Raw genomic sequence first — 14,263 nt, 5'->3', positions numbered from 1 at the left:
ACACAAAACACACACACACACACACATACACACACACAAACAAACAAACAAATACAGTCACACTCTCGCTCACTCTCTCCTTCTCTCCTATTGACACACACACACAAACACACACACACACACTCTCTTTCTCTGTCTCTCTCTCTCCCCCTCTGAGTGAACTCTGTCCTCCCCTGTCTGCCTCGCAACACAGCTTCATTGCACTTGTTCTTGCACTCTCTCACTCCCACTCTCTATATTTGTTCTGAAACATATGAATCTCACTTGTTCAGTACTGTAATAAAAGCACTTCTGATCTGATCTTGTTCACTCAGTCTCTCCTGCTCCCCTGCTGTACCTGTCTCCCACGCTTTCTCTCCATCACCCCCCTCTCTATCCTCGCCCTTTATCTTTCTTTGTCCCCCTCTTTCTCTCTCTCATTTATTTCCTCTCTTCCCCCCCCCCCCCTCTGTCTTCTCCCTCTACTGCTGTCTAATGTCTCCCTCTCCCTACCTCAAACTCACCCCTCCCTCTCTCTCTCTGCCTCAAACTCACCCCTCTCCCTCTCCCTGCCTCAAACTCACCCCTCTCCCTCTCCCTGCCTCAAACTCACCCCTCTCCCTCTCCCTGCCTCAAACTCACCCCTCTCCCTCTCCCTGCCTCAAACTCACCCCTCTCCCTCTCCCTACCTCAAACTCACCCGTCCCTCCCTCTCTCTCCCTGCCTCAAACTCACCCCTCTCCCTCTCCCTGCCTCAAACTCACCCCTCTCTCTCTCCCTGCCTCAAACTCACCCCTCCCTCTCTCTCTCTGCCTCAAACTCACCCCTCTCTCTTTCCCTGCCTCAAACTCACCCCTCTCTCTCTCCCTGCCTCAAACTCACCCGTCTTTCCCTCTCTCTCTCCCTGCCTCAAACTCACCCGTCCCTCCCTCTTTCTCCCTGCCTCAAACTCACCCGTCTTTCCCTCTCTCTCCCTGCCTCAAACTCACCCGTCTTTCCCTCTCTCTCCCTGCCTCAAACTCACCCCTCTCTCTCTCTCCCTGCCTCAAACTCACCCGTCCCGCTCTCTCCCTGGCGTTCCAGACGTGTAGTCCCATGACGTTGCTGGCGGAGCGTCTGGTGGGCACGCTGCCCTCCTGGAGGAAGCTGAACGGGCCCAACCAGCTCATGTCCTGGCAGCAGTTTGTCCAGGACGTCCAGGAGCAGATCAACCCCTTGGTCAGTGAAGAGCACCTCCGAGGACTGGCCCAGCAGCTGCACAGCATGGGAGAGGTATGTGTGTGTGTGTGTGTGTGTGTGTGTGTGTGTGTGTGTGTGTGTGTGTGTGTGTGTGTGTGTGTGTGTGTGTGTGTGTGTGTGTGTGTGTGTGTGTGTGTGTGTGTGTGTGTGTGTGTGTGTGTGTGTGTGTGTGTGTGTGTGTGTGTGTGTGTGTGTGTGTGTGTGTGTGTGTGTGTGTGTGTGTGTGTGTGTGTGTGTGTGTGTGTGTGTGTGTGTGTGTGTGTGTGTGTGTGTGTGTGTGTGTGTGTGTGTGTGTGTGTGTGTGTGTGTGTGTGTGTGTGTGTGTGTGTGTGTGTGTGTGTGTGTGTGTGTGTGTGTGTGTGTGTGTGTGTGTGTGTGTGTGTGTGTGTGTGTGTGTGTGTGTGTGTGTGTGTGTGTGTGTGTGTGTGTGTGTGTGTGTGTGTGTGTGTGTGTGTGTGTGTGTGTGTGTGTGTGTGTGTGTGTGTGTGTGTGTGTGTGTGTGTGTGTGTGTGTGTGTGTGTGTGTGTGTGTGTGTGTGTGTGTGTGTGTGTGTGTGTGTGTGTGTGTGTGTGTGTGTGTGTGTGTGTGTGTGTGTGTGTGTGTGTGTGTGTGTGTGTGTGTGTGTCCGTGCTCACGTGTGTCCAAGTACTGTATGAGCTGTTGTTTTTTTTTTTTTAATGATTAATAGTTTTTATTATTTTCAATAAACAAACAATGAACAGACATCCATCACAAGTAACAGTTGACATTGGACAATAAATTAAAAAGACAGCAAATAGACACAACAAAACATAATGGTGATGTACAGAAATGTAAAACTACAGCATTGTCTAACAGTCATACTTATAGCAGTTTACTTTTTTCTTTCCACGTTTTACATATTGGAATATTGCTATTTACATGAGCTGGAATTGCCATTATTTCTCAATATATGAGTGATACTGCCCCCATGTCAAGCGATATTCCTCCACCTTATCAAGCAGCCTATATGATAGTTGTTCTAGGGCAGCCAACTTCCCAAGAGAAGTGTGCCACAGAGATGGTGCTGGTGCTGATGAGGCCTTCCACTCTTTAACTAATAGTTTCCGTCCTAGCATTAAAGCAGTCTGGATCCAATTGGCTAGTGGTGGAGTCACCTCACTTAATGCTGTGGGATCACCCAAAATAAAAAGACTGGGGGTGAACGGAATATCAAGGCCGACAATTTTTTCCATAAAACCATGTATGGCTAGCCAAAACTCTGGGTTTTTGGACATCCCCAAAGCATATGCACTAGAGTACCATCCTTGTCACTACACCTCCAGCACTCCAAACTGTCAACCAGACCCACTCTATGTAGCCTGGATGGTGTCCAGTAGATTCTGTTTATAATCTTGAATTGGATCAATCTCGTTCGCAGTTCCCTTGACATTTTTTTCCCATTCTTGAGAATTCTTCCCCATTCTGCCTCTGTAAATGATACATTTAAATCTGTTTCCCATGTTAGTTTAAGGGACCATATGTTTGGGTCTGAGGCCACAAGGATCCTCGATTAGTAAGCAGAGGCTTCATGGCCTAGTCCAAAAATGTTCAGAAACCATTCAAGTGTATCACCACTAGGTGGGGCAATTGTGGGGGAGCCAAATGATTGCACCAATAAGTGTCTTAGCTGCAAATACTTCCAAAATTGATTGTGTGGTAAATCAAATTCCCGTCTAAGAGCCTCAAAAGATTTTAGCGTTCCATCCTGATATAGGTCTCCTAGAACTTTGATACCTTTTTGAAACCAGGACTTCCAAAAGAAGGGCGATTTATCTATACACAGCTTGGGGTTTAGCCAGATCCCAGCAGACTGGTGAAGATAGGGGTCAAATTTAAAGATGTAAGCAACTCTCTTCCAAACCCATTGAATATGGGACAAAATAGGGTGCGATCGATTCTCTTGGGCTAGTCTGGCTGATGAGCTGTTGTTATGATACTTGTTCGTATAAGGGATGTGTGTGTGTGTGTGTGTGTGTGTGTGTGTGTGTGTGTGTGTGTGTGTGTGTGTGTGTGTGTGTGTGCGTGCGTGCGTCTGGGTGTCGAGTAAATGCGTGGAGATTTTCTGAAGTTGTGTGTATGTGTATGGGGAGTGATATGTATTGTGTGTGTGACGTTTACACATACTGCCACTAAGTGTCACTATCTGGTCAGTTCATTGATGCAGTATTTCCAATGATTACAACAATGATTCCTACTAACCGTTGAGAACAAGTTGTTCTCTTGTTGTGTTTACAAGAATGTGTTTGCTCAGAGAGCTGCCAACTGGCCTGCTAAGACTTCTAAAACCCCTTTCCCTCGCTCTTGAGCAATCATTGCTTCATTTCTGGATTCTGTTATTGTCATGATAGATAGTTGATATTTCAAGAATGGAGAGTTGACATAGCGTTTCTTAACCTGAATATATAATCGTAAAGATAATGTAAGGCATTATTTGCCAAAAGAATTTGCACTACTTACCGTACACATTTTTCCTCTCCACTCTCTTGATCGCTCCCTTACCCTTTTCTCTCCCTCTTTCTCCCCCCATCTTTCTTTGTCTCTCTCCCTGTGTTTATGTATTGCCAACCCTCTCTCACCCCATATCACATTCCCTCCCCCTTATCTCTCCCCTCCTGTTTTCTGCCCTTTTTTCTCTTCTCTCTCCCTCTGTCCTCTCCTCCTTCCTTGTCCCCTCTATCTCTCTCCTCCTTCCCTCCTCTCTTGCTCTCTCTCCCCTCTTTTGCTCCTTCCCTCTCTGCCTTCTCCCTCTCCATCCCTTTCTCTTTCCCCCTGTCTACACCCTCTTTCTCCATCCCTCTCTGTCTTCTCCCTCTCCATCCCTTTCTCTTTCCCTCTGCCTTCACCCTCCTCCTTTCTCTCCTTTTTCTCCTCCCTCCCCCTCCCAGATCAACATCATGCAGAGTGAGACGGTGCAGGACGTGGTGCTGCTGGACCCCCGCTGGCTCTGCGCCTCCGTGCTGGCCAAGCTGCTGTCCATCGAGACGCCCAAGGCCATCCACCACTACAGGGGGCGCTACAGGCTGGAGGAGGTGCAGGCGCTGGCCCCGGAGAGCGATGTGGACGAGCTGCTGCAGATCCTCGACGCCATGGACGTATGTGCCCGCGACCTCACCAACCCCACCATGGTGGACGTCCCCGCCCTCATCAAGACCAACGGCCTCCACCGCTCCTGGACGGAGGAGGAGGACGAGGGGGAGGAGAACATGATCTACGGAGGGGTGAGGCTGGTGCCCATCGAGCACCTCACGCCCTTCCCCTGCGGCCTCTTCCACAAGCTGCAGGTCAACCTCTGCCGTTGGAGCCACCAGCAGAAGCCAGAGGAGGAGGGGGGCGGCGGCGGCGAGGAGCAGCCGGACGGGGACATCCGCCTGTGGACCAACGGAGCCAAGGTGACCCAGGGAGGCGCCGAGGCCATGGTCCTGCTGGTCAACCACGGCCAGGGGGTAGAGGTGCAGGTGCGCGGCCACGACTCGGAGCGGGCCAAGTGCTACGCCCTGCTGGACACCATCTGCAGCATCACCGACAACCTCCTGGCGTCCACGCTGCCGGGCCTGCTCACGGCCAAGTACTACCTGAGCCCGCAGCAGCTGCGTGAGCACCAGGGGCCCATCATGATCTACCAGCCCAAAGACTTCCTCCGCGCCCAGGCCCAGCGCGAGTCCTCGCTCACCAACACCATGGGAGGCTACCGCGAGAGCTTCAGCAGCATCCTGGCGTTCGGCTGCGCCGAGGTCTACCAGCAGGGGAGCCTGGGGACGGACATCCACATCTCTGACGTGGGTCTCCTGGCCAGGAGGAAGCTGTGCAGGATGCTGGACCCTCCCGACGCCCTGGGGAAAGACTGGTGTCTGCTGGCTATGAACCTGGGGCTCACGGAGCTGGTGGCCAAGCACAGCGGAGGGATCCCCAACGGGAGCCCCGCTAACGGAGCTCCTCCACAGGGGGGGGACTCTTCTTCGAACTTGGACTCTGAGGCCGCCGCGCCCCCGCCAAGCCCCACGGCGGCTCTGCTGCAGGCGTGGAGCGGGCAGCCCCAGAGCACAGTGGGCATCCTGACGGCGAAGCTCCGCGAGCTAGGGCGCCGCGACGCCGCCGACTTCCTCCTCAAAGCCTCACCCGTCTTCAGGGTCAACATGGAAGCGGTGGTGGGCGGTCCTACGGAGGCTGTCTACGCCCCCACCTGCAATGGGGGCACCTCCTACAATTCTATCAGCTCTGTCATATCCCGATGAAAGACTCGCCAAGTTCTGGGGAGAAGTTGGCCCTTCGGTACAGATCTGGGATCAGCTTACCCCTCGTCAAATCCGGACCTTAAGCATTACTGGGAGGATGCAAAACTGGCCTTAGATCAGTGTCTAAGGGCGAATTCGTCCTCCTGCGTAAGACTCAGCTTACTAGGTGTTCACAAATATTAAGTGCAATCTTTTAAAGGGGGACTGTTTGCCCCCCATCCCCCCTTAGATCAACTTATTGAGCTGTGATTCGTACACTTTCCCATTGTTGCCCTCCCCTCCCGCTCCATATGAATGTTTTAAATCAACTGGTTGTCCTGAGCTCCAAAGAGGAAGGCTGTCCTGAAGTGAATATTTTGTTTTACCATATAAGAGTCAATCGTTTTCATTTCGTTTTGTTTTGTTTTTTCTTCTTCCCTTCATCTGTTTCGCTGCTGGTGACTATATCACAATTCCATTACAACTTGTGTATGAAAGAATTGAAAACTAAAACTTCTCCTCTGCACTCTTGAGGACTACTGTATCAATTTGGGACAATGTCATGTTTTGAAACTAATGGTTCTATTAATAGCTTAACGTCTTGCTCACTTCTTAACGACGATGTAACCATGTCAGTTTTATGCTCGACAAGTACCAAGAGGAGAACATTTTTAAAAGAGTGCCTTTGCAGTGGTGAGCTATTGTTAGTTAACCATCTTTTGGGAATGGGCATGCCTTCTACCTCCCCTTAAAAGCACAAAGGTTCTATCAGAAGTAACTCTCTCCTAGTCCTGTAACATTACTACATGGTTCTATCAGAAGTAACTCTCTCCTAGTCCTGTAACATTACTTCATGGTTCTATCATAAGTAACTCTCTCCTAGTCCTGTAACATTACTACATGGTTCTATCAGAAGTAACTCTCTCCTAGTCCTGTAACATTACTACATGGTTCTATCAGAAGTAACTCTCTCCTAGTCCTGTAACATTACTACATGGTTCTATCAGAAGTAACTCTCTCCTAGTCCTGTAACATTACTACATGGTTCTATCAGAAGTAACTCTCTCCTAGTCCTGTAACATTACTACATGGTTCTATCAGAAGTAATACCCTCCTAGTCCTGTAACATTACTACATGGTTCTATCAGAAGTAACTCTCTCCTAGTCCTGTAACATTACTACATGGTTCTATCAGAAGTAATACCCTCCTAGTCCTGTAACATTACTACATGGTTCTATCAGAAGTAACTCTCTCCTAGTCCTGTAACATTACTTCATGGTTCTATCATAAGTAATACCCTCCTAGTCCTGCAACATTACTACATGGTTCTATCAGAAGTAATACCCTCCTAGTCCTGTAACATTACTACATGGTTCTATCCCAAGTAATATCCTCCTAGAGCTGTAACATTACTACATGGTTCTATCACAAGTAATACCCTCCTAGTCCTGCAACATTACTACATGGTTCTATCACAAGTAACTCTCTTCTAGTCCTGTAACATTACTACATGGTTCTATCAGAAGTAACTCTCTCTTAGTCCTGTAACATTACTACATGGTTCTATCACAAGTAACTCTCTCCTAGTCCTGTAACATTACTACATGGTTCTATCACAAGTAACTCTCTCCTAGTCCTGTAACATTACTACATGGTTCTATCAGAAGTAATACCCTCCTAGTCCTGTAACATGACTACCATGGCAGGTGACAAAACAGAATAACAGGAACTGTGCCTTGGTGTTTTAAAGGGGCAATCTGGGATTAAAACAATACAAAACTATTTTTGGGTAAACCACTGAGGGATGGAGAAATAACCCACTCTCAAATTCATAAACAGGCTATGGATGCAAGAACTAAATCAAACATATAGTTTAACCATGTTTTATACACAGTAGATATACAGTTTATTAAATTACAACGTACATTACCACAAGCTTATATTTTGGGGTACGAGTTCAAACTCATAAGGCATATTACGTTATATTATTTGAGAATCAATGCTTATATATCATTCATTGTAAAGTCAAATAATTGATGTGATCAATCCCAGATTCCCCCTTTTAAAGGAAACATAATACATACATACATGATTATTATGATTTACCTCAAATTAAATCAAGGAGAAGTCTGGCCAACAGGTCAGGTAGCAACTTTGCAGTCAGAAGGTTGTGACATGGACATGACTGATACAGTAAACATGGACATGGACATGGATGATATAGTCAACATGGACATGGACATGGATGATATAGTCAACATGGACATGGACATGGATGATATAGTCAACATGGACATGGACATGGATGATATAGTCAACATGGACATGGATGATATAGTCAACATGGACATGGACATGGATGATATAGTCAACATGGACATGGATGATATAGTCAACATGGACATGGACATGGATGATATAGTCAACATGGACATGGACATGGATGATATAGTCAACATGGACATGGATGATATAGTCAACATGGACATGGACATGGACTGATATAGTCAACATAGACATGGATGATATAGTCAACATGGACATGGACATGGACTGATATAGTCAACATAGACATGGATGATATAGTCAACATGGACATGGACTTGGCTGATATAGTCAACATAGACATGGATGATATAGTCAACATGGACATGGACATGGACTGATATAGTCAACATGGACATGGACATGGCTGATATAGTCAAAGTGATTGAAGGTATTGTCCTCTCTTGAATCCTCCTGATGGTAACCAGAGTTAATCTAGACAGCATTCCCTTATTCGGACTAGCTCAAATCTCTAATTACTTTAAATGCTAAATGTTAAAGGAGAAAAATAATTCTTGCATATATGAAGTACTGTATGAGAAATATACTCTAAGGTGTTTACACATGCAGGCAAGTCATAATGTAAAAACATAGAATATGAAGAAATAACGGTAAAGCTTTATTTTGCTCCTGGTTACCAGGTATTTACATATAATCTAAGTGGTGGTAACAGTGTAATTACATTAATTACTTTGAATTACCTTTGAATTACTTATAATGTCCACTTAATATTATACCATAGTAAATACCACAAATACCAATGGTAATAGGACTGTAAAAGAACATGTTACCAACATATGTTATGATGATGAGAGCTGCATTCATTAATACATGAACACAAATACAATAACATTTTTAACAATGATGAATTGCTAGATGTCACGTTTTGATAGAACATGATTATTGCATGTTGCTATCATGGAAGTTGTAATGGCACATCACTTAAACATTCAACTGCTGAGGTATACTAGTAATCCATGTTATCCATTTGTGTAGATTGGGTAATGGCTAAATGAATGTTACCATTACAATGATCCTTATAGTCAGTTAAATGTCTTGACTCACAAACAAATCACATCACTCCATCAGTGATGTGACGTGCACAACCTTAGTTTAGAGTCTGTTTTCCTGGACCTAGATTAAAGGTATACTCAGTGGTATGATGTTATTATTGGAAGTTGACTTGGTGACTTAAGCGACGTTTCAGATTCACCCAAGCAAGACGGTATACTTGCTAGCGATTCCGTCATCACACAAGCACAATGCAATGTGATAGTGTTACCCAAAGGCTACTACATGAATTTTTTCGTGAACTATCTCGGCCAGTAGTCGCCCCGCTATTTTGTAGCTACATCTTATTGCTGAGTCTACCTTTAAGACCTAGACTTAAACGTATTTCCCATGGAGAGTCTCCCATGAAAGTATGATTTAGTCCAGGCCTTGGCTTAATGTCTCAAAAAAGTACAATGCTCTCTCTGACATTCTAACAGGTTGTTCTTCCCTACCTAGCTTTTGCTCGCTCACCCATCTCTTACTCTGTTTTTCAGATATACGTTCTAAGGGCCTAACCTAGCTCTCAACACACCATTAATTAAAAGAGTCCGTAAAACAAGGGAACATTGATGAACAAGTATTGATTTTCTCCACCAAAGTTAAGCATGTTATGGGGTTGGAACAACTAAAATCTACTTATTTATTACAATTACTGTACATGGGTAAGGAGTTGACACAGAATAGCTGCAGGTAGAACTGGTTTGTAAGCACAGTTCTAGGGTCATCTTATAGTACACTCACTCCATCTTTATTTTAACGGTAGGGGGAATAAGGCAACTCTGACCACAGATCGGCATCTTATGGGCAGTGTCATATTCCTCCCACAGTGGAAGGTGGCAGCCATTTGCCACCAGAGAGCGCATGTTCATCACTATGTTGTAAATAACTGTAGGCCTTGACAGTCTTCTCTGCCTATTACGATTTTCAATTACCCTCCATTTTGTAAACAGTGTTGGACTCAACTGAATTGTATGTCATCTGAACAAGTTGTGGAAACAAATTGAATGTAGTAGATTTCCATGGTGTTGATGATCGGGGTGGACACACTTGGTGGTGACAACCCTCTAGGAGCAACGTTCCCTGTTGGAGTTTTGGGGTGGGTTACTGTTAGCAATGAAATGTGGTAACAACAAAGTGTGTGTGTGTGTGTGTGTGTGTGTGTGTGTGTGTGTGTGTGTGTGTGTGTGTGTCCACACATACACTGCCTCTCAGCTTTCTGTACCGTTGCCTTGTAGCCAAGCTGAAAAACTATGTTTCTGAAAGGGAAATTAACATAATGTCTTTGGTTTTTTTCCTCATTCAAAAAGGCACATCTGTTTTTTTTTTTTGTTTTTTTTTTTGTTTTTTTTACTGGGAATCACTTATATGTATTATTGAGCTTTTATAAATCTCTTAACTTACATTTGTTTTTGTTTTTCTCAATGATCCTGACGGGGAGTGGTCTTTCTTCTATCCTTAGATGTCTTGGTACATCAGAGGGAAAGGAAACAGGTGTATTTAAGACTTTGTACAGTCATCTCTTTGCACAATAACTTTTGTTTCTATTTATATCACGTTCCTGCAGCATGTCAAGGAACGCTATGTCCTTAATACATCCTGAAACTTTATAGTGTAGTACATTTTTATAATAAATTCTTTACCTGATGCCTTCTATTGTGCTTAATTAAACACATGGTTGGATTTTTCATTGGTCATTTCAATTCATGACAAACAGTATACCCATGTATTCTTGAAGAATAACTTCTACATGCCTCATTAGATTACATTAGATTACATTAGATTAGATTACATTCAACTTTATTATCATTGCAGAATACAAGTACCAGACACCGAAATCCAACCTCTCTCATGAGCCTAGCACACCAGTCTTACCCTATAACCTTAAAGATAAGGTTTTATTACTTGATAGTTTGCAAACACAAGAACATAGACAAATCTTTGGCTATAAAATACAAAGAGCGTGTGGTTGTCATGGACTGTTAGTCCTGAATTTCAGAGGGGTTACGTGCAGGTGGTCATTTCGCTAGTTACAGATTGGGCCTTTAAGGGACTTTACACACTACAGGGCCGACTCCAACCATACTGTGCTGGCTCAGATATTGTCCTTTCACATTGTCCTTTCCAGCACTGTTTCAGCAACTATGGTGAATGCTTAACCAGCCCAGTACAGCTCAGCTCGTCTGTCTTCTGATTATTGTTTGCTTATTCCCTTTTCAAAATGACACGTTGTCTGGCAATTAAGTAATGGGATTACAGTGTGTGTAGCCATTGTTCCGATAGCTCATAATTGTGCTCTATGAAATTCCATGCAATAACTTGCAGTTCTCTGCTTCCATTGTGAGAGGGCCCAGTGATTGCACAAATAGAGCATAGACCAAAGACACAAAAAGCCATCCACTCACTGAGATTAACTAGTATCATGTGTGGTCATCTCATCCTATGGAGTGGAGCATTCAGTGAATATACCAGCATGTCCTTTGCAGCAGACATCTCCTCTTACCATACACATCATTGACACATCCGTAGGTAATGTTTATCCAGTAAGGACAACACATTTTGACAATTTTACCATTATGACACATGCATTTGAGCAATTGCAAATACCCCATATTATCCGGCGGCTGTGGCGCAGGAGGTAGAGCCGGCGTCTAATGATCGTAAGGTCGGCAGATCGGCGGTTCCAGCCCCGGCTGGCCACATGTCGAGGTGTCCTTGTGCAAGACACTGAACCCCCAATTGCTCCCAATGAGTGGGCCGGTGCCTTGCATGGTAGCTTGCCGCCATTGTTGTGTGAATGAGAGGCCATTGTAAAGCGCTTTGGAATAAGGCGCTATAATTCAGTCTGTTTACCATTTGTAAAGAGGAAGAGAAAGAAAGTGTATAACTACACAGAGATGATGGCCAACCATTTACAGGCCTAAACAATAGGACAGATGAAGTGCTGTGGCTGGGGCTCCAGACAGCTCTTATCATGCTTGTTAGAGAACATGATTACCTGACTTCAACCCTAAAGGTTCTTTCGCTTTATCTGCTAATGTGTACAGAGTGCAAGTTAAAGGAAACACAATTTAAAGATTTTTCTGTGTTGTTGTCAGTCATATCTTGGCCTATAGTAGCAGCTATGAGGTCATTGGTATTTGGATATTATGGTCAGAGTATTTGACCATAACAAGCAGAAGGTAGGAAGGACTATAACATGGGCTGTATACTAAATCGAGTTCAATATGTTTACTTTGTTTAGGAAATGAGAAATTATAGATTCCTCTGTTATTGTTTTCAGACGAAACAGTATGTTCCACTGTTAAAGCGGTGACACTTTCTATGAGTCACACGTATGATGTATTGTACCTCACCATAAGCATGTGGGTCACAGACGGATAAGCTTTTCAAAGTAGCAAAAAATGTTAAATAGATTAAAGTACAGAAAGCTAAAGCTATTTCTGTTCATTAGAGTGTAATCTATGCAACTGGTTTGGTTTGGTTCAAGAAAAATACCAATAATTGAGTTATTATGATTTTCCCTATGAAGACTTTAATTCAGTATGTTTCTTAACCACTTGATTAGATATTCATTCATGCACAAATATGTTCCACTCTGGAAGTTTCAATTTCATTAACAGTGAAAATCTTAAAAGTGTACTTAATGCCTAATTAAGTAGTTATTGAGAAACTTTCCATTGAGAAATGAAAATAACTAAAAAGTTGTTTATAAATGCATTACACTCAATTAGCAGAGATGATTCTTGCATCTGAAGGTATTTAACATATATATATATATATATATTTAGTATTAAAGATTATCATGAATGACCATGTATCGTTAAACCAAATGATATACAGTGTGTTTTATCATTGCATTGTAGTTTACAATAATTGTTTTACCAAAACAGATGTATACACACATTCAAATTCTATACACTTTAAGTCAGTTGTGAGAACAGTATTTCAGTATTTTATTTTCAGTTCAATATCAATAATAACTAATTATCTGAGAGAATAGTCTATGACTAAATTAATTTACTTTTTCCACTACCTGCTTAACATATTACCTTTATAAGTAACTGTTACAGCCATTGCTTGAATCAAATATGGTATGGAAGGCGGGGGGACTACTCATGTCAGTCTTTCATGTCATCATCATGGGATCCGGCCCAGAAAGGCTCTTAAATGTTTGTTATACTGAATGACTGATTAAATCAAAGTTTGGGGACAAAAGTAATTCAAACATAGCTAAATCATGCTGTATAATGTTGTTACCATATTGATGTAGACATTCATAAAATGATTAACACTTATAGTTACAATAAGTATAAGGACATTTGCTAAGCCTTTTTTAAAATCCAATTTCAGTGTGGGACCAGACGTTGCTTTCTGACACTTATTACACACAATTGGACTGCAATTTGCACAGCAGTCATAGACTAGTTATGGTAGTGACTCATAGTTATAGTATTGAGCTATTTGAAACACAGGCATGGATCTGTAAGAAAGCTATGGAAGTGGAACTGCTGCAATATCGAAACTCACTCAAAAAGTGGAAAAATGTTCTGCTTACACAAGCATGATGCTGCCATATTCTCATACCACAACCTCTGTCATGTTTTTGGTGATGTAGTAGCAGTGCATTTAGTTGCCACTACTAATTGAACTCACAGTTAGCCTATAAGAAACACACATTTCATTCAAATATGTGCACAATGATCACAGATGTGCCCTCTGCTTTAACATACAGAAATGTGATCCATTTCACTGAACTGAAGTGAAAATGGAACAAAGTTGTGTCTTGTTTGAAAATGTATGTTCTCCCAAATTAATAAGTGTGTGTCCATATTTGTTTCCATTTAGTTATTTTTAAAATCTCATAAACAACAAAAGGCCACAAGGGTGAATAACAAAATCACAAGTTCAGAGTTTCGCAATGCAGTTAAGTCACATGAGTACACCCTGATAAGACTAGATATTACCTGTGCCTATGCTTTAATGATTTACTTTCTTCCATGTCATGTTGTATAAGGCTAAAGATAATTTATTGAAATTCCAATGAGTGCCATGTATGAGATTGATTTGAAATTAGGGTCTTTGTTTAGACACATGGATGGCGGCCTAGTTTTAAGTTTAGTACTTGATTTAGTTTAGTAGTAAATGTACGAAATATCTCGTTTTATTCGCTGATATTAAGTACCATAGTCATATTTAACATCTATCAACTAATTTGAATAGTGTGTGTATGCTTCTCAGTCACTGAATGCTCTTTTACTCTTTTTTGCGTGGCCAGTCAAACAACATATGGTAGTTGGCTTTTTTTCTCCAAGGATGTGCCCAAACATCGGGATAGAATCACGTGTTCACAGATCACATGCAGGGATGACTTCACACAGGGGCGGGATTAGAACAACCATCATCTCCACCAATGAGAGGACACCGTTGAGATTAG

The 14,263-nt window shown here is 43.2% G+C and overlaps 1 protein-coding gene across 1 annotated transcript in view; it reads left to right on the top strand.

The window, feature by feature from the left end:
- The window catches only part of dapk1 (death-associated protein kinase 1), a gene marked incomplete at its 5' end in the record, with an annotated part of 78,870 nt that extends 73,030 nt beyond the window's left edge, over positions 1-5,840 (top strand). Inside the window, 2 exons of the mRNA XM_080530887.1 lie at positions 1,063-1,251; positions 4,125-5,840. Of these exons, the coding sequence (XP_080387013.1) occupies positions 1,063-1,251; positions 4,125-5,471 (1,536 nt within the window). The 3' untranslated portion in view covers positions 5,472-5,840. The remainder of the gene's footprint in view (positions 1-1,062; positions 1,252-4,124) is intronic.
- Positions 5,841-14,263: the final 8,423 nt, after the last annotated feature.

This window comes from Nansenia antarctica (assembly GCF_963989245.1).
Source record: "Nansenia antarctica genome assembly, chromosome: 5".
Lineage (NCBI taxonomy): Eukaryota > Metazoa > Chordata > Actinopteri > Argentiniformes > Microstomatidae > Nansenia > Nansenia antarctica.
This window is presented reverse-complemented; position numbering and strand designations above follow the sequence as displayed.